Below are 18,133 nucleotides of genomic sequence, written 5' to 3'. Positions count from 1 at the left end.
TAAGCGCTCGAGGAATTGGTATCCACTCAATTTGGATGGCAGATTCCGCCTTCCAGGGCAAGAGTCTCTCATTAAATGAGGCCTGGCAATTTTCGGATCGTGGGTTTCTCCCCGTTGCCATCAAAGGCGCCATCAATTAACACGGTTGCATCAAGTCTCGTGGCAAGATCATTCTGAAGACCTACTCCAGCTGATGGCGCACTTCCGTAACCAGATGCAGCAGCCCATCATAGGGGTAGGGCATAGTATGGGAGGCTGTCATATGTAAGTTATCGATACGCAGACTCCTACACGATTGATTGGAGGCTAACGGGTTGACAGAGCTACAATGTCTGTCATCAGCCGGCGTATATTCTCGTCAATGATACTGCTGGATCCTGCGATCAGCCCACCGGAGGTGGGTCTCGATGGGCTCGGCTTTGACTATATGACCCTTAGGCGAAGAACCCATTGGCGGAATCGGGAGGCGGCTGAGAAGTCTGTCAGAAAAATGTTCAGCACCTGGGACTCCAAAGTCATCGACCTATTCATGGAATTCGCCATCAAGAACGACGATAACACCGCGTCCAAGGGACCAAGCAGTACACAGTCAGTCTCATTGGTTACGGAACAGTACCACGAGCTCGTAAACTACCTCAAGCCTACCTTCATTCATGGCGATAACACAAAAGAGCCAGAACTTGTCTATCAAACCGGCCTTGTTGACATGTTCCACATGCTAGGTCACATTACCTGCAGCACCTTCTTTCTTTGCGGCGGCAGAGATACTCCAAGCGATGATGATATTAGGGATTACTGGCAGACTCGAACCTGCGCTCTGCAGTACGCAAAACAGCCCGGAGAGAGGAGACGGGTTGACGTCAAGGTTTTACCTGAATTGGGTCATTTCCTCGCTATGGAAGACCCCAAGACTTGCGCTGAAGTGATGGCTAATTGGATGGCTGTTGAGTCCAATAAATGGCTACAGTTGGAACGAGAAAAAGGGGGAGGTATTGACGGGTTGAGTGTTAATGAGAAGAAAGCTTTGGCTCACACTTGGATGGAGTCTCTGCGGGCTAAGCTCTAACGCAGGCTGTTCATAGAGAATAACTAGAACTTATCTAGGCTCAACTTGTAGATCATACACTTTCAACGGACTGCGGTCAATTGGTTCATGTGCAAAATCATGTGCAGACAGATAGCTCAAAAGCCTTCAGAAATTGCGAATTCCCGCCTCGACACTCTCCTTCAATGACGTCCAGCCTTTCTGTCCGAAGTACGTCTGCAACAGCTTCTCGGCCTCAGCCAGCGGTAGCACCTGAGTCAGGTCATGCCCATCGTTCGCGTCCTTTTCAGGAATCAGCTTGTTGTCTGGTCTGAGCCCACGCAGGACATCAATGAAATCAGACACGTTGACCGGGCGAGCGGCGGCGAAGATCCTCTTGGACTTGACAGGCTCGGCGAGCAAACCGACGATGTGAAGACGCGCAACATCACCGGCGTCAACGTAGGGTTCTGAGGTTTGTCAGCGTGCAGGTTCGAAACGCCACGGCAAGCCATCACTTACGAGGCATGAAGGCCTTCAGGGGGGCGTGGTTCCCTGTTAGCACGTCGGCGGCCATCTTCATGGTTGAGCCAGAAATTTGGGGATGCAAGATTTCTCCGGTCTATTCATGTCAGCTACCAGACCTTCCAGGAGTTTTGAATAGGGTAGAGGACTGACGGTGAAGTTCGGAAGAATGGTGTTGAAGACGTAGCCTGGCTTGTGCTCCTCAACCCACTTCCAAGCAGCCTTCTCACCCTCTGCCTTGGAAGCTGCATAGACCATGAATGGCATACGATGGGCGGGGGTGTTCGGATCCCAGGCTGCCTTGATGGCACGCTCATTGTAAGTATTCTCATCAACAACAACACCAGTCTCATTCGCCTCGGGAGTAGAGGCTGCAAAGGCAGACGAGGTGAGAACGACCCGCTTGATGCTATCATGCTTCGCCGCAGCTGAAAGTGCAGTCTCTGTGGCCTTCACAACGAAGGGAATAACCTTCTGAGGGTCGTTGCTCAAAGAAAGATCTGAAGCCTGAGTTTTATGTAAGTAGGTGAAGGTATCCGTCATAGTTTTCGGTGAAATTCTTACCACAAGCACGACACCAGCAGTGCCAGCCATGGCATGACCGAGGGCTTCCTCATCCTCCAGATGCGGCACGACGACCTGTTCAAAGACACCCTCACCATACTTATCGAACAGCTCCTTCAGCCACGGCTTTTCGGCGCGAACGGTACCGCGAACATGGTAGCCTAGCTTCAGGAGGTTATCGATGACATGCGCTCCGATGTATCCGTTCGCTCCGGTGACGAGGATGAGCGAGCCCTTGGGCAGTGCTGTGAGATCTGACATGGCGATTGACTGATGTGGGGCTCGCTATTGCGAAATGCGATGAGTGGTGGAAGGGGTTCCAACAGGGACTGAAGATAATGCTGAGAATATATGGACTTTTGCACCGGTGTCGGCGTTTACTTCGAGCAACTCGTAAACGGCGACGGCAATACCTTGGCTTCAATCTCACTGCTTGTGACAGGTTTCTTCCAGTGGGTATGGCCCATGGAAACCCCATCGATTACTAACATTTCCAGAATTCCCACCGCGGGTGGATTTCTGTCCACGCCGCGACCCCTCTTCTTGGAACTTTGGTGTGTAGTGTTGCTACCGCGATAGTCTCTGTGACAACCTACCTGGTCAGGGTTCCATATATGACGTATTCGTGACGCCCACAAATTCTCATCTTGCGAATTTGTCTACGACAGTTGGGAAGGGGATTGAAGATGACAATACACAGTCGTAGTTTGTCTCAAGGGATAGGAAGCTCAACTTTGAGCGGGAGAACTCTAGTTCTGGTTGTGTTCAAAGCTTCAATGTCCGAGGCATTCCCGGAAGCCCCGGTCATTGCGGTGGAGACAGGCGGCTAACCTCGGTGCAGGTAAGGCGATGACTTCTCGCGAGACGCGAGACGCGAGGAAGACATTGGCACGAAACTCCTTAGTCTTTGATATTATAGACTAAACCCCACGATACTCCGCGTTCAGACGAAGGAACTGTCATCTTATGGAAAGGTTGCCGTTTGGTGTTGCATAGATAGTCCTCCTGTTCACGAACCTGCCCATCGTTCAAGCAGCGGAGAAAATGATGGCATGCTCGCGAAGGAAGAAACCGCCGGCAAGAAGACTCGTCATTGTGACCACCGGGCTAGCCATATGATACCGCAAAGAACCTCCTTGTCAATTGTTCCAAACTCAAGGAGTATTTGAACAATATTCTTATGTTCTCTATGGCATGCAGCTTGAAGAGCAGTCTCACTCCTATGAGTCGTGCTGGGGCTTCCACCGTTTTCGAGAAGTAACTCCAGAATTTCTTCGCGGTTCCCTATGGCCGCGAAAAAAACAGGCTTTCCAATCCCGACGCCATTTTTAAGAAGTAGTTTGACAATTTTTCAGTATGCCCTTTCTCAATCGCAACAGACAAGGCCTCCGCCCTACGGCCTGCAGCCGCTGAGTGCAGCGTCGACATCAGCATCCTTCGCAAGCAAGATCTCCACCAACCCACAGAGGCCGTTCTCACATGCAGACCTCCAACTCTGGGCGTAAAAGGTTGCATGCGGGGGACTATTAAGAAGTGCCATTATTACAGCGTTATGGCCGCCTTTGAATGCGTCGCATATCCATTCGCCTTCGATGCAGCACGTGTTAGCCTCCCCACACTTACGAAGAATCATTTGCAGGATTTTGACATGGCCTTCTGCACAAGCAGCCTTGGCTGCCTTGCTGCACCACTTACAAGCGTTGGCTGCAGTGACCTTTCCAATCAGAGGTCTGACAAGCTCTTCATCCTCTCGGGACGATGCACACACAACGGCGGCTCTGTCTACCTTTGCACCCCTCTCTAGGAGGACGGGAGAGTATTATCGTGGTGATGCTGTATAGCTGCCGCAAGGAGACTTTCATCTTCTCGGGCATTCAAGAGGGTGGCATCTTTCTCCAGCAGTAGCTCAATCGCCCAAGTAAGTCCTTCTTGTGCCATGCGGCATAGCGCTGAAGAATTCTTTGCGGAAGGTTCGTAGAGTTTATGGAAAATCTCACAGTCGATGAACCTCTTAACCTGGGTTTCGACTTGTGAGGTATTGTTGTGAAAAGCGTGTCTCATCCAATAGTCTGCAGCGTACTGTGCAAACGGGTATCTCATCTTGGTGAAGCCGTCTAATGCAGTCGCTGCAGAAATGAGACCATATCTTCCCTCGGGCAATGAGGCGATGACAACGTTGTGAGCACCCATACGGCCCCACGAGTAGCAGTTGTCGTCTCTTTCATGCTGGGTGAAGTTCAATGGGCTCCCGTGTTCTTCGTCGAGCATCGCCTCTACAGCTGTAAGTTCGTTGGCAAGCACAGTGATGATGCCTACGGTATATTCCGTAGGATTCGAAAGCTGCTTAGGAAGACCCATGATGAGTGAAACAGCGAGGATTACATCGGCTCTTAATGAAGTCTGAGCATTCGCAATTATGTGTGTTTGTTGGAAAGAATGGCAGCATTCTAGCCGTGATCTCTCCGACTGCGGGGTCCTCAGGTCTATCTATCTATGCCTCACAGTCATAGGCAGTTGGATGATAGCGGGCACCAATGGGGGCCAGTACCGCCCATGACTCCGGTCCATAATGCCTAAATTTCTTGGCACCGGTGGAAGGCTGGGGATTTACTGGCCGCGGCCGTCCGATAGCCAGTAAATGGGTCTCAATGTACAAAGATCATTCACGAGTGAGTACCCCATCAAATAGACCACGAGGAACGTCATTTGATGGCCAAATTCGCTTATGTTGCTACGAATCGGCCATTTGTACCGCCTAGAGAGATTTTGCTATCGTCTGCCTCAGCTGCATAAAAACGCCTACCGCGAAAATTGTGACTTCAATGTTTCAAGCCGTGTTGACCAAGTACATCGAGATATAGCTTTTACGGACGTCTTTGTTGTAGGTATAGAACACTAAGACCTAGACTATCAAAGATAAATGAAGCTCACGGAAGAAGTCCTCCCAAATGACACGTCTCTTCCTTGGTTATTACAATATTGCATTTCAACTGTGGGCTTGTCGCAGTGAAAGCCCGATGGCGAAGAGATAGTTGGTTTCGTACTCCCCCAGGTTGAGCGAGGTTCTGTGCTTCAACCAAGAGTATTCATTCCAACCCTGATAGCACTTTTAGACGGCGGTTGTTGATGACTCCGCTGAATACTCATGCTTTTTGGACGTCGATCAACGGTTGGTGCTTCAAGTACCACGCATAAGGTATACAAATGCGGCAACGCGCCGAGTGGTCCCACGAAGCCAAGAAGTTTGTCTCTCAATAGTATTCCTCGTGACGTCACAGAACGTACTGCATGCGGAGAATCACCAATCAAAAGGAAATTTTATCTCCCTATATCGAGATTGGTGCTACATGAGGCTTGACGAGACCTTTGCAGTGGGCATTTTTGATTCACAAGAGGCGATCACCACGCCAACCTCGCTGCTGATCAATCTCCCAGTTTTGTCTTTGTCTCTGTGTCAGATCAAATGAGGCTGTACCCTGAAATCCAAAAAGATTACTAGTAATAAAGCGACCGCACATCTCGAGGCGAAATTCTCATCGGCGCTCACCCTTCAGTCCCCTTCGGTCCAATAATTAAATCGCTGTAATTAGTTAGCCATCCCCCTTCCCTGACCAGAACATCCCGTCGTCAATTGATAGCGAGGAAAATTAGCTCCTCCAACAATGAACCCGGAGCTTCAACAAGTCCACGGATAAGTCGCTCATCGGTTTTATTCATAAGCTTCAGCAATATTCGTTCCATCTGACTCCAGTTTCGCTCCTCTGTTTTCGGCTTTGCCTGGCTTTGCCGCCCCTCCAGGAGCTGCGTACCAGAGCAATGGCCTCACGCTGCCTCAAAAGCTGCTTCGATGATCCGGGAGAGCTGGAGCCGAATCCCGACATCAGTGGGATTGGGGTAAGTGAAGTAAACCAAAGAACTGCAGTAGCTAACAACCTATTTTCAAATAAGGTTCTCGTCGCATTCCTTGGTACTGCATGGCTCGTCGTCATTCTGGTCGCGTTTCGCTACTTTCTTGCCTTCAACCCCAGAGTAGACTCGCTTTATAACCCAAGACGAGATGAGGGACGTGATCGGGCATACAGATGGAAGCCGAATGCTGTTGATGTCAAAGTCATTCACATGTTCTCACGCCTCCGTCGACGACTTGGCTACCACATTGGGTGGGATCTAGCCATGAACAAGGTCTGGGTCCTGGTGTCGCCAAGTTACCTCACAAACTTACAAGTACCCCTTATAGATTCTCTTGAATTTGACGGACATACAGCTTCTGACTGGCCTTGGGATTCTCTTTAGTAGCTTTCTGAGTCTCCGATGCTATATGTCATCCTATCACTGGCAGATAAACACCTATCTAGCCTGGTTCTCAAGCCTCACCCACACGGCCTGTCTTTCTGCTCTGCGTGGGTACTTCTATCGGAACCAAATCGAACGCAACTTCAGAATGCTCTTCATGAGCATCTTGTTCGTTGGCCTGATTACGGCTCTAGTGCCGACTGGATACTTCAACTGGGATAACAGCCAGTCTTTGCCAACAGCTGGCGTGCCGGCTTCCAATGTCCGATGTTTCTTCAGTCAACGTGTGGCTCAAGATGTTTGGAACCACCGCACTTGTGCGAATGCCACGATACTTCGGGCTACAGACGGCAACTACTGCAACCCGTCAGGTATATCTATGACCTCCACGAAAGCCTTCGAGTCATCCGTAATTTCCATTCTACTACTAAGCTTCAGTTTTATCGGCCGTTTCATCAAGATGTTTCGTACGGTTTCTGAGATTGCCAAAGATAACGTCCGTGAGACGACTGCCCGCCTAGCAGTCTCCGGAATCCTTGCTACCATCCGAGCTTACCATCGGTACGGGGCTACTCGGATACGTAAAAAGATACTGGCTGTTGTCCGACCTTTAGATCTCATGATCGCTGCTTACTTGGCGGTAAAGCTATATCTTGAGGTTGTCTTTTCAGAACTAGCAGATGCAAGTTAATCCTGTCCTTTTGTTCTCATCCCAAGCATCTACTAACAGAATCATGTAGCTATTTTGGGTTTTGATGACTTCAATATGGGGCACAGTTCGTCTTTTCGATGCTCGAAGGCCAAGCAAGGCCGATGACTCCGAAGATGAATGGGGCTTTGGCCAGATACTACCAGTATTTCTTCTTCTGGGTCCGTTCATTGCCGTCGTTATTTCTTTGCTGGGAACCGCGCAGACCCAGGCAAAGTTTCGAAGACGCGAGGAAGATAAGCAATCGGTGAGGCAGGTCTTTGAGATGTTATCATCTTATCACAGCGGTAGGAGGCGTTTTCCATTGAATCAGGCATGGAAGGTGCTGACAACGGGTAAGATGTGATGGGAAGAGGACAGATGATTCCCACTGAAGCGGATGCGCTCAGCAGAGTGGCCACGATTCTGGGAGAGATAGAGTCGGACACTTATCAAGAGACATACACAGAGATCCAAAGGCACCAAGGAAGTAGCTTCAATGCTGTTCCCTTGGATGAACTTCCAATTTCCGCCTCCAGGTTGCATAATAACGAGCGAAACGGCCTGCCATCTCACCGACAATCGTTAAGCTTGCATAACAGTGCTGAAGAGGATATTTTCGACCGTATTAACCAGGAAGTCATCTTGAAAGCAGAACACATGGACATAAGACTATCTCTCGCAGTCTACTTCACCAAGTCCCGCTGGATGATGCTGGCCATGTGGCAGATTTGCTTCCAGTTTTTTGCATTGGCAGTGGTATTATTCATGTATCTGATCATCCCAGACGCTGACCGACCGACGAAAGTCCTGTCGAGCTTTCTGTTCACCATGTTTTGTGTTGAGCCTATTAATTGTTTCGTTGGAGTGCTTGTCGGCCTTTACATTGACGATAGGCGGATATCTAGGACTCGACTGATGCTCTTTTCCACGTTACTCTGGTCTCTTGTAGCTTGGAGTTGTTTCGCCGTTGTAATCTTCAGGCTCGAGAAAAACTCGAATCTGCGGGGACTTGCTGCAGCCCCCTTCGGTGTTGTAACAATGCTGTTTTTTTACTTGAATTGGAAAGGGGTTTGAGATTGCCAGGCTACCCATGGTTTACTGGCCGCATTTCTAGCTGAGCTGAACAAAACGCGAGACGGTAACTGATAGAGGTTTGGGAATTCCTTCAATAGTTCCCAGGTGCAATCAACTGATCATCTCAAACCTTCACCTGTAGAACATTTATTGCAGCCCGGCCCACACGTCGTACTGAAAGATCTGTGATCCAATCGTATTGATATGGGCGATTAGATCACTCTCCCACCCAACGTTTCCAAGGAGAATACTAAAAGTCGATTGCTTCGTATCCCTTTTAATTTCATGTCAAAGACCGAGCTACTTAGACATCTCTGTATCACATTGTCCCCGAGACTCTTCATCCTGTTCACCATTCACCGGCACGGGGCCGTTGACCGAAAAGGGATGCGGGATCTAGGCACCGGTGGCACTACGCTTCCGCCGTGCCATGGACGCGATGTCGCCTGAGCTAGGCTCGCTCTCGTCCACAAAGCCACATTTCTCGTACAATGGCGCGCCATCTTTACTTGCATCCACATACGCCCCAACACTGTTTTCGTCGGCAAGCTTACAGCCCCACTGGACCAGCATGGATCCGCAGCCACGTCTCTGGTAGTCCGGGTGCGTTGCGACTGTGTCTAAATCTAGGCGAAGCATCAGATGGATGAATGCGCCACAGTTTTCCTGGCAAAGATCACATACAGTAATGTTTTTCATCTCCCATGACACGACGCCTTTCATTTTCTTCTCTCTGGAAAAAAACGTCGCAGACCTCACTGGGCATATCGTCAGCCCAGGGTGGATATCGCCGACCACGATCCTCTGGCATTGACAGGTCCCATTTCGCGTAGGCAGCTATTCGCGGTCGCCCGTTGGCGTCCAAGTTTTCTGGGTCAATCACTTTGATGTAGCGCTGGAAAGGCTTGTTGAGGATGTCGTGATGGTTTGCGTCGTCCCACCACTTACGTACTCCCGGTGTGTCCGGCCACAGGCGTCTCAGCTCGGGGTCTGTGAAAGCGGCGAACCAGACCTCAGTCAATGCCGGGACATCTTCCACGGTTGCTGGCTCGAGTCTAAGATTGCTAGGAGACATTGGGCGGCTTGCAGTGAAGCTGAAATGGTGGCCGATAAGTGCGTTGGTATAGAAGGTTGTGATCAGGATGAAGGAATATGGATGCGGGGATCCGGCTCTCTAACTGGCCGGGGCTTATGTCATTGCACCTGTACACCGGCGCCTTTAGTCATCCGGTGAATCCGGACCGGGACCGAAAAGTGGGACCAAGGGCCGAGGCCGGTGCAGCCGGTATTTGGGGCAATACCTACTTGGTGATTAGCCACAATTCGTTGATTTGATAGTGCCACGAGGGTGTTAGAATCATTTGGTGGAAATATCCGGATGTTGTCAACCTGTCTCGTGTTCAAGAGCGGCAGGGACAGACGTATGCCCAGCCCACCTTGCAGGAGCAGATTCTCCGCCTCACGTCAGCATCATCTCCCGAGAGTGGTTTCTAATGGAAGTCTGCTCATACTAGCCGTCATAGTTCGTCATCATGCGCTACCCAAATAACGTTAATCGTGTTAAGCATTTTGACAGCAATGTCACAGGTAACCGCAAATTTACATGAGATGACAAAGCCCCAACACGGGAGGTTTACTGTCATAGGGCTGATGGCTTGTTAGCGAAAGACCAATAGTTCAAGAGCAAAAGTGGCGCCGTTGAGTCCAGCTCCTCCTTTTGACGGTTTAGGCTTGAGAAAGGATCGAAGTGTGAGATGGGGGCCGCAAAGCCACCCAATGGCGCCTACGGGCACATTCGAAGGAACGGAATCCGTAAAGACGACCAATCAGGCCTGGCTGATCCCTTGTCAGTTGCTGTCCTGCAGTAGTATCACTTGTACCCTTGAATATACTTTACTAACTTAGCCTAGCAGGCACCCTACATGTAGTCAAGGACGCGGAGGATGCGGGACAGCCCTACGCATAGCGCTACAGGAACTCGGCGGTACTCGTATTCCTCCGGCTGTGGAAGCCGCAGGCCCATAGGACTCGGTCGGTAATGCCATTGGCCTTCTTTCTCGGAAGGAGAATAAAGCTCTCACCACACGAAATGCCATTAAACCCGCAAGCGAGACAAGGTTATATGCGGCAAGGTTGACTTCAAGTTGGGGGCGCATGGTTGCTGCGGTTAGCGTTCTCCAGGGCAGATTCCTCCTACGGACCTGTGAACCTCCAACGGGATGAGACTGCAAGTCACCCCAAACGTTTTCTGGGCCTTTTTAGCCACACCATATAGGCTGCCCGTGGACATCTCGGCCGAGTTGTGACTGAACGGCCGGCCAAGGATACTGAAGTCGTTTCAGCCCTAGGGGGACTTAAAGGCTGCCCGCTTCGGCTTCGGCATCAATGGCATACGCATGTAGCAATGGCGTTCCCGTCTTTAAGCGGTCTGCGGCTGGAGTTGGTGTGCACTGCCTGACACTCTAGAGCAACTGAACCGATGAGGGTCGGATCACCAAATGATTGGACAACTGTTGAAGTGGTTTTACTAGTTGTTTCTTGAGCAGTGATGGACCCCAGAAATTCTAGAAGTCTCGACCATGCGCGAAACTTTTTCTCAATGGAATCCATTTTGCAGTTGCTGTCCAATTTTCGATGCTCTACCTACAAATGCAGTTGCACACTTAACTCCAGAGGATCTCGCTTATGATGCCGGGTCCTTTCGTCGGTCGCGCCTCCCAAAAGCGAAGCGAGAGCGAAACGACATCATGCGTTTTTGAACAGCGAAGCATGGTTAACTACCTTAGTCATATGCAAGATTTATTTAGATTGTATGACTGATCTGGAACCGCCACCCTACTGGCCAGCCCTAGCAATCACGGGATGGGATTCTGGATTCTACCAGACTTCCATGGCATGTCGAAGCTGCCTAAAACCCATTCCGTAACCTGCGGAGTCCGCATTGAGCCCGGTTTTATCGAGGTGCTGTGCATGCTGCGTTTATTTCTACGAATCAGCGAGAAGGAAGGGGCTGATCAGTCGAATGCGAGTGGCTGAGATACCGATGGAGGTGCCGAGGTTGCATGGTTTAACGGCTGACAGTGGAACACGCGCATGAGGTGCGAGTCCAGCCCGGTAGGGATTGCACCGTTGATGGACCCGTCATGTCGGATGATGGAATTTTACGCCAAACTACGTGCACTTTTGCTACACTGGGCGCGCCATCTGGGCTCTCCAAACCATGTGGCTTATGGTCGTTGGCAGGCGCATGGGTTCCTCCCACGACAGGGTGCAAGCCGGGTGGGATGGACCACAGAGATGGTGTTATCTCACTGCAAGGTAAGTAGCGTAAAATCTTGGCGTCGTAACGAGTGAAAAAAACAGCTTTGGTGATATGGACCGAGTGGACCTGGCCAGGCAAGCATACGCATGTAATTATGGGTTATCAAGCGAAATCGGTCTTCTGCCAGGTTCCTCAAGTCCTTGGCCTACGGACATGTGCGTACGGTCGTTTCATCCAGTTGGTCGTCTGCGGTCCAATACGTGATGTGCAACGGTAAACATCGTCTATTCAGCCACTGACCGCCCTCATTTCTGTGGCGCCGCTAACTCTAAGTCAGGTATCTAAGATCGAGTACCACCCAAGAGTTGATCGCGGCGAGCTAGTGTATGCACTTCGAGGAAACCTGCCTCCAGAAATGCGACGGCCCCGCCAGTGAAAGCAAAACTGATTGGCTCTGTCGGATATATCCCCTGTCAACCCCACCGCCCCCTACGGAATGTCTCTGCCCCTTCGGAGGGCTTATGCGGGCGGAGGGTGGTGTTCTGCAAAATACCCTCCACATGAACGACAGGGCTGCGCTGATGTTTTCCTAGGCGAATGGTGAGCTACGATTCGGATTGGTTGAGATGGGCGAACCAGCGTAGACACCGCTCCGGAGAGGTCCAGACGTTCTGGCGATACCGCAATCTCCGGCTGTCATTTTTATATCTAGACATCGAGGAACTTGGAGAATCGTAATCGTGCAGATTCCACTTGTTCTTCGCGCCCAGAAAGGCAAAAGGAGGTTGCGAGGACACCAATCGCTCACACATCAGACCCTAAAGGCTCGTTCGGACTCAACGATCGTTAGCGCACATCCACAAACGGCTTGAACCAATGGCTAGGAAGGGAAGTCGCAAGGTGCGGACTGGGTGCTTGACCTGCAAGTGAGTTGTATGATGAGCAACTGGTCTGTGACCACCGGTGTGGCCTGTGCTAATTACAAAAATGCAGGATACGCAAGATCAAGTGTGACGAGGGCAAGCCTTTCTGCAACCGCTGTACCAGCACAGGTCGAAAGTGCGACGGATATGCGGTTGAACCGGCATCGGTGCTTCGATGGCAACGACCTCAAACACTCCAGATCGACTCGTCAACCAACGGTGAAGAAGCCAGAGCTTTACAGTACTACTGCGAGCATGTCGCACCCTTCATCGCCGGTCCGACAGACCCTTATTTCTGGACCCATTTGGTCGTGCAATTTGTGAACCGCGAGCCTGCTGTTAAGCACTCGGTCATCGCCATCGGCTTATTATACGGCAACATGGATGGCGGCACTCATACCCACCTAGACGGCGTGGCACTGAGCCACTATAACGCCGCAATTTTCGAACTAAAATCGCTACAAAATGACAACAACGGGCTAGTCTTGGTGGTCTGTCTACTTTTCGTCTGTATCGAGTTGCTACAGTCCAATACGGAAGCTGCCGTTAGACACTGCAATCACGGACTTGCGATGTTGGAAAGCTCGTGCTCAAAACCGGTTGTACGGGATCACTTACTACCGATATTTCGACGGCTGAACATGCTTCCGTCTTTCCCGGGAACGAGCTATTTCAACAATGCCGGTACAATGATTTGCGGGTGTCCGATACCGGCTTCTTTCGACAGCTTCGCGCACGCACAAGCCACTATAGACGACCTTTATAACCAAACGATACAGCTTATACGGCTCGGAGATGAGTATCGAGTAGGCGCGTTGCGACATCAGACACCGCTGAGAGAATTACTAGAGCGGCAAAGGGGCCTTCAATCATCACTAAACCAATGGCGCGGGTTATGGGAGGATTTGGACGTGAGGTCAAAATCCCCAAGCACCCGAATAAGAGGCGGGCCAAGAGTTCACGCACTGCTAAAGTACGAGTTATCCCACATCTGGACCGACATGGCCTTTTCAGCAAACGAGGTGGGTTTTGACCAGCACCTGGAACGATTCCGTCAGATCACCGAACAAACCACCAAGTTTGCTGAGTCACAAGTCAACTGCCAACCGACACATTTTCTGTTTGAAGCAGGATATACGCCCTCATTATTCTTCATCGCAACGAAATGCCGCGCGCTGGATGTACGCCTTGAGGCTCTTCGACTACTGTCGACACTTGGATCACCCCGAGAAGCGGTGTGGGACAAGGGCGAGTTATTTTGTATCGCCCGACGGCTCATTGAGCTTGAGCATAACGTGGGCCTGGACTCATTTGGCGTTCTCCAATACACGGGGTCGGAATCGTGTCTTGGGCTCCCACGCGACGAAGTGAGAATCAGACATTTTGTTCCGGAGAAGAGCACGCTTTGGGACAGCTCTATCACTGGGGGTGACATGGGCGGCAACTTCAAAGTGAGATTCTTCATGAGAACACCCGAGGACGCCTTATATGTTCACGAAGAGGTCCTTGGGTGTGAATACGTTCCGGACTTGTCGCCTTTTGAAGGACAACATGAGTCCTTTTCAAGCAGCCCACAGAGCATACAAGGGTGGGAAGAGATTTCTATCTTTTGATGGCTTTGAGAAACTTACAATAACCATCGGGTCTGAATTTTACATTGGTACATACCGAGCGTTCATTTTGCATCTATGAGGGAGACGAGGGGATCACGACTAGATATAGAACACGAGTGATGTCAGCATGCATCGAACTACAAATAACACATTTTACCTGGGTAATGACATGCTGAGCCTGTGTAACTTCGCATCTATCAGTTACTCCCTTCGCCACGACAAATTTTGCTCCTTTTACGGAAGTACGAAATTTAGTCAGGATATGTGCTGCTGAGAAGTTGTTTAATGCTGTGATTGTTGCCTCGCTGTGCGGGCATCGAGCTTGGTCCATCTCGACAAAGTGCCAAGAACTGCAGAACAGGGAAGTCCGATGCCAAGAGATCGCCAACTTCCTTCGGCCCGCAACACCCTTGTTTGAGTTAGCTAAGGCACTGAAGGTTCTTTCAACCAAAGGCGAAACTTTCGTTGAATTGTCGAGTTTCGCAATTTCAAAATTTCCAAACGTTTCTTGGTATTGGGTAGATTTTCACTCGAACAGGCGTCTCCTTTTCGCAAAAGGAGTTTGATACGATACTCCCCTGTTCTTTCGTAAGGCGACCTGAAGTCTAAGGCCGCTGCAATTTGTGCCTAGGTCAGAGAGGGCTGAAAAGCCTCAGCTTGGTCTTGCGAGTGAAAGATTCATGGGGTACGTATGGACAAGGGGCTTTGATCGAAGATGAAGAGCTTGAGTCTGGAAGACCCAGTCAACAAGCCCAAATATTGTGCTCACGCCATTCTTCAATCTATTTTTGAAGACCTCATGTATGAGTCGACAGCTCGCAGCGTATCAGAATATTCAAAAGTTCAAGTCCAATCTCTGGTCCAGAGTGAGTGGATGAGCGTTTGCTCCTTAATGTAAAACATTTACCCTCGCAACAACATTATGTCCAGACTCCAATGTCTGATTCTCGTATAAGCTCCTCTTGTTATGATTCGTGGAATCGCGGACATAGATTCGAACGGGAACAGAACAGGAAGGGTTGCATCGTATTTGGCGCTATTGAATTAAGGTATTCGTCCCAACTACTGTTTTCCTCATCTAAGTCTCAAGACGCGGGGGAAGCCTCCGACACAGCCTCAATTCGGCACTGGCGCACCCAAATGTGCAACATCGCGCTGACGAAACAAACGCTCACTTGCGAGGCAAGAGAAACTCGGATGAAGACCTGTCAAGCATACCCTAGCTTGCCCTCAGCAAGATGTTTCGTGGAAGTGCGCATCAGACGATCCACCCGCACTCCTTTTCCTTGCGCTCGATATGAGAATGCTACGAGGCTCGTTGGGTCTGACTCGCCGCCTTATCCGAACCCCTGCATTGTGGTTCTTTGCAGGCGAGCTCTCCCAGGAATGGCCCAGGCCCGAATTCCCCTTGTGGCAGCTAAGCGTCTTTGTGATCGACTGCCAGTCTAGCCACCCCGCAATCTCCGTGCCGATCCACCTCGAACAAATTGTCGGGCGACACCAGCGCAATGGTACCACATGGGCAATTTAATCCGCCAACGAGAAATCGACTTCTCGAGAACGGCTCGGTTGCAGAAATATGAACCCTTGATGCCGTGAGTTGCCGTGCCGGGGTCTCCCCCAGTTGGCGTGCTCTCTAAGTTAAACTTCCAGAGCTCGGGATTGGTTGTTCTATCGGGTTTAATCTACGAGCTTGTCTCGTGCGTGCCGTCGACCGCCCCCGCCAATGAAGCCTGGGCACTCCCAGCAAGCGTTCCGCGGCCTCCTCATCAATGATTCCAACATGAAGGACGAACGCTAGAAGTTGGAACGATGCCGTCGCTACCGCTTTCGCGTCCATCCACACAAGAGCCTTGTGGACCCTTAAAGGAGAAATACATAAAGGACGCCAAGCCTCTGTCGATGTAACCGGTAGGTCATTCTCCAAGTTCGGATCAGATTTGAGACGAACCAACGAACACTTACATTCTTTTGTTTTTTGCCCAATATGAAGTCCTTTTTCACCGTCCTCACCTTCGTCACGGCGGCGCTGGCCGCCAGCCGCACCTCCGCCCCCTCGGGCTGCGTTGTTGTCAAGAAGTCCCCCAGCAGCGGCCAGTTCAGCACCATCCAGAAGGCCGTCGACTCCCTCTCAACGACCTCTTCCAGCAAGCAGTGCATCTTTATCGACCAGGGTACCTACAGCGAGCAGGTCCTGGTACCTGCCCGCACGGCTCAGCTTACCATCTACGGCTACACCGCCGACACGTCAAGCTATTCGGGCAACAAGGTCACCATCACCGCCAAGAAGAGCCAGGCTGATGGCCTTACCGATGACGAGACCGGCACCCTGCGCGTCAAGGCCAAGAACTTCAAGTTGTACAACGTCAACGTCGTCAACGCCTACGGCCAGGGTAGCCAGGCCATTGCCTTGAGCTCCTACGCCGACAGCGGTTTCTACGGATGCCAGTTCACCGGATTCCAGGACACTATCCTCACCCAGCAGGGCAACCAGCTGTACTCCAAGTGCCTCATCCAGGGTGCTACTGATGTCATTTTCGGCCAGAAGTCCATGGCTTGGTTCGAGAAGTGTGATCTCCGTGCCGTCTCTGCCAAACTTGGCTACTTCACTGGTAAGACTTGGCTACCAACCCATGATACTGATAAAAATTTGCTAACATTTCGCAGCCAACGGCGCCGCCAGCTCCTCTGCCAAGTCCGAATATGTCTTCAACAGCTGCACCGTTGCCGCTGCCTCCGGTGCCACTGTTCCCGATGGTGCTTTCTACCTCGGCCGTCCTTGGGGTGCGTACGCTCAGGTCGTCTACCAGAAGACCACCATGACTGGCATCATCAACTCCAAGGGCTGGTCTGTCTGGAGCACCAGCGACGCCCGCACTGGCAACGTCTTGTTCGGCGAGTACAGCGACACTGGCATCGGCTCCCAGGGATCCCGCGCCACCTTCTCCAAGAAGCTCAGCTCCGCTGTCGCCATCTCCAGCATCCTCGGCTCCAGCTACGCCAGTGCTGGTTACTACGATGCTTCTTACATGTAAAAACAACAAAAACCATAAGGGCTCTCAATCAGGATTGGGTTATCGGGCTGGCATTTGGAGAGGCAGAGCCCCATTGAACATACTCCGGCACCTTACAATATTCTTCGTACATATTATTCCATCGAATATAACTTGCATCTCATTTGTGGATTTCAATTATTCTGTCCAATTCACTTCGCCACCATGATTGCCCCAACTCAGTAGGAAAACGTTGGACGCGTGTGCAGTTCAGATCTCGCGATCATGACATGACGAATCCTCCAAAAACTCAAATGTGACTTGCGCGTACAGCTGTTTCTCGAAAATGCGAGGCGCTCGTTAGAATTGTTCGTTTCTTCTTGGGCTGCCCCTGTCGGCCCAGGTCCGTGGTGAAACAACACAAAATGAGGCTTAGTTTCAAGTACATTCAGCGGGTTCTCTGGCCCAAAGGCCCGGGCCACGGAGCATTCAAGTTGTCAGTTAGCTTGGCGGCCCAGATGCCAAGAACGGGATTAGCCTGCTGTAGTGGCCCAGCATGGGTGGTGAGGAGTAAAAAGTGATGGCTAAGCTTTTTGAACCACACGTTTGTCGATCGGATGTCGATGCCGATTGAACCCACTTGTTCCCCGGGGATGACTCCGCTCATGCCCCTTAAGTTGCTGCAATCATGATGGATACGATTTCAGATCAAGTGCTTCTGCTGCGCAATGCGATACAGTGAGTCTCTTGTGAGTAGCCAATAAAAGACTTTTTCACTTCAGGAAATTTATGCAGCGAAGTGTTCTGGTGCCCTATTGTTTCCAGGATTCGGTAAAGTGGTCAGTCATCTCGAGGGTTCATGGTCAACGACTTTAACTTCATGCTGTTCTATCTGCGACAACATGGAGTTGACTGGGGTCTTTGGCCAAATCACGTTTGCGATGCGCAGTTGACAGATGGTAACTTGTTCCCTTCGAGTCAATTGTGCTTGGGTCTCCAGCATCCATGAACCTCGAGCGGTTTGTATGGGAAATGAAACTTCATTTGAACAAAGACAGATCGACTCATCGTGACTCTTGTTGAAGAATACGAAAGAACTCAAAGGCCCGTTGCAATGAAAAAAATAATTGGAGTCTTTGATAAACATGTGAGGAGTTTCACAGATGCTCTG

The 18,133-nt window shown here is 50.7% G+C and overlaps 5 protein-coding genes across 5 annotated transcripts; 4 read left to right on the top strand and 1 right to left on the bottom strand.

The window, feature by feature from the left end:
* Window positions 1-35: 35 nt before the first annotated feature.
* On the top strand, window positions 36-1,066 carry ACTT2-1 (Abhydrolase domain-containing protein ACTT2-1; the record flags this gene model as incomplete). The annotated part of the gene is made up of 3 exons (XM_036645368.1): window positions 36-99; window positions 156-264; window positions 322-1,066. 3 exons carry the CDS (start codon window positions 36-38, stop codon window positions 1,064-1,066), a joined length of 918 nt encoding a protein of 305 aa, XP_036489214.1.
* Window positions 1,067-1,192: 126 nt separating this feature from the next.
* ALD2-1 (Aldehyde reductase 2) lies at window positions 1,193-2,374 on the bottom strand (the record flags this gene model as incomplete). The annotated part of the gene is made up of 4 exons (XM_036645367.1): window positions 1,193-1,494; window positions 1,547-1,646; window positions 1,703-2,056; window positions 2,114-2,374. 4 exons carry the CDS (start codon window positions 2,372-2,374, stop codon window positions 1,193-1,195), a joined length of 1,017 nt encoding a protein of 338 aa, XP_036489250.1.
* Window positions 2,375-5,929: 3,555 nt separating this feature from the next.
* Window positions 5,930-7,097, top strand: CGCS363_v013517 (uncharacterized protein; the record flags this gene model as incomplete). Its single annotated transcript, XM_036645366.1, has 2 exons — window positions 5,930-6,295; window positions 6,351-7,097. 2 exons carry the CDS (start codon window positions 5,930-5,932, stop codon window positions 7,095-7,097), a joined length of 1,113 nt encoding a protein of 370 aa, XP_036489222.1.
* Window positions 7,098-12,309: 5,212 nt separating this feature from the next.
* On the top strand, window positions 12,310-13,969 carry atnN-1 (Aspercryptin biosynthesis cluster-specific transcription regulator atnN; the record flags this gene model as incomplete). The annotated part of the gene is made up of 2 exons (XM_036645365.1): window positions 12,310-12,359; window positions 12,427-13,969. 2 exons carry the CDS (start codon window positions 12,310-12,312, stop codon window positions 13,967-13,969), a joined length of 1,593 nt encoding a protein of 530 aa, XP_036489221.1.
* Window positions 13,970-15,956: 1,987 nt separating this feature from the next.
* Window positions 15,957-17,004, top strand: pme1-2 (Pectinesterase; the record flags this gene model as incomplete). The annotated part of the gene is made up of 2 exons (XM_036645364.1): window positions 15,957-16,581; window positions 16,637-17,004. The coding sequence occupies 2 exons, from the start codon at window positions 15,957-15,959 to the stop codon at window positions 17,002-17,004; spliced, it is 993 nt and encodes a 330-aa protein (XP_036489220.1).
* Between the last annotated feature and the right edge of the window lie 1,129 nt (window positions 17,005-18,133).

The sequence above is a fragment of the Colletotrichum siamense genome (genome assembly GCF_013390195.1).
Source record: "Colletotrichum siamense strain Cg363 chromosome Unknown KSG_Cg363_contig09, whole genome shotgun sequence".
NCBI lineage: Eukaryota > Fungi > Ascomycota > Sordariomycetes > Glomerellales > Glomerellaceae > Colletotrichum > Colletotrichum siamense.
Note: the sequence above shows the minus strand (reverse complement) of the source record. Positions and strands in the feature narration are given on the sequence as shown.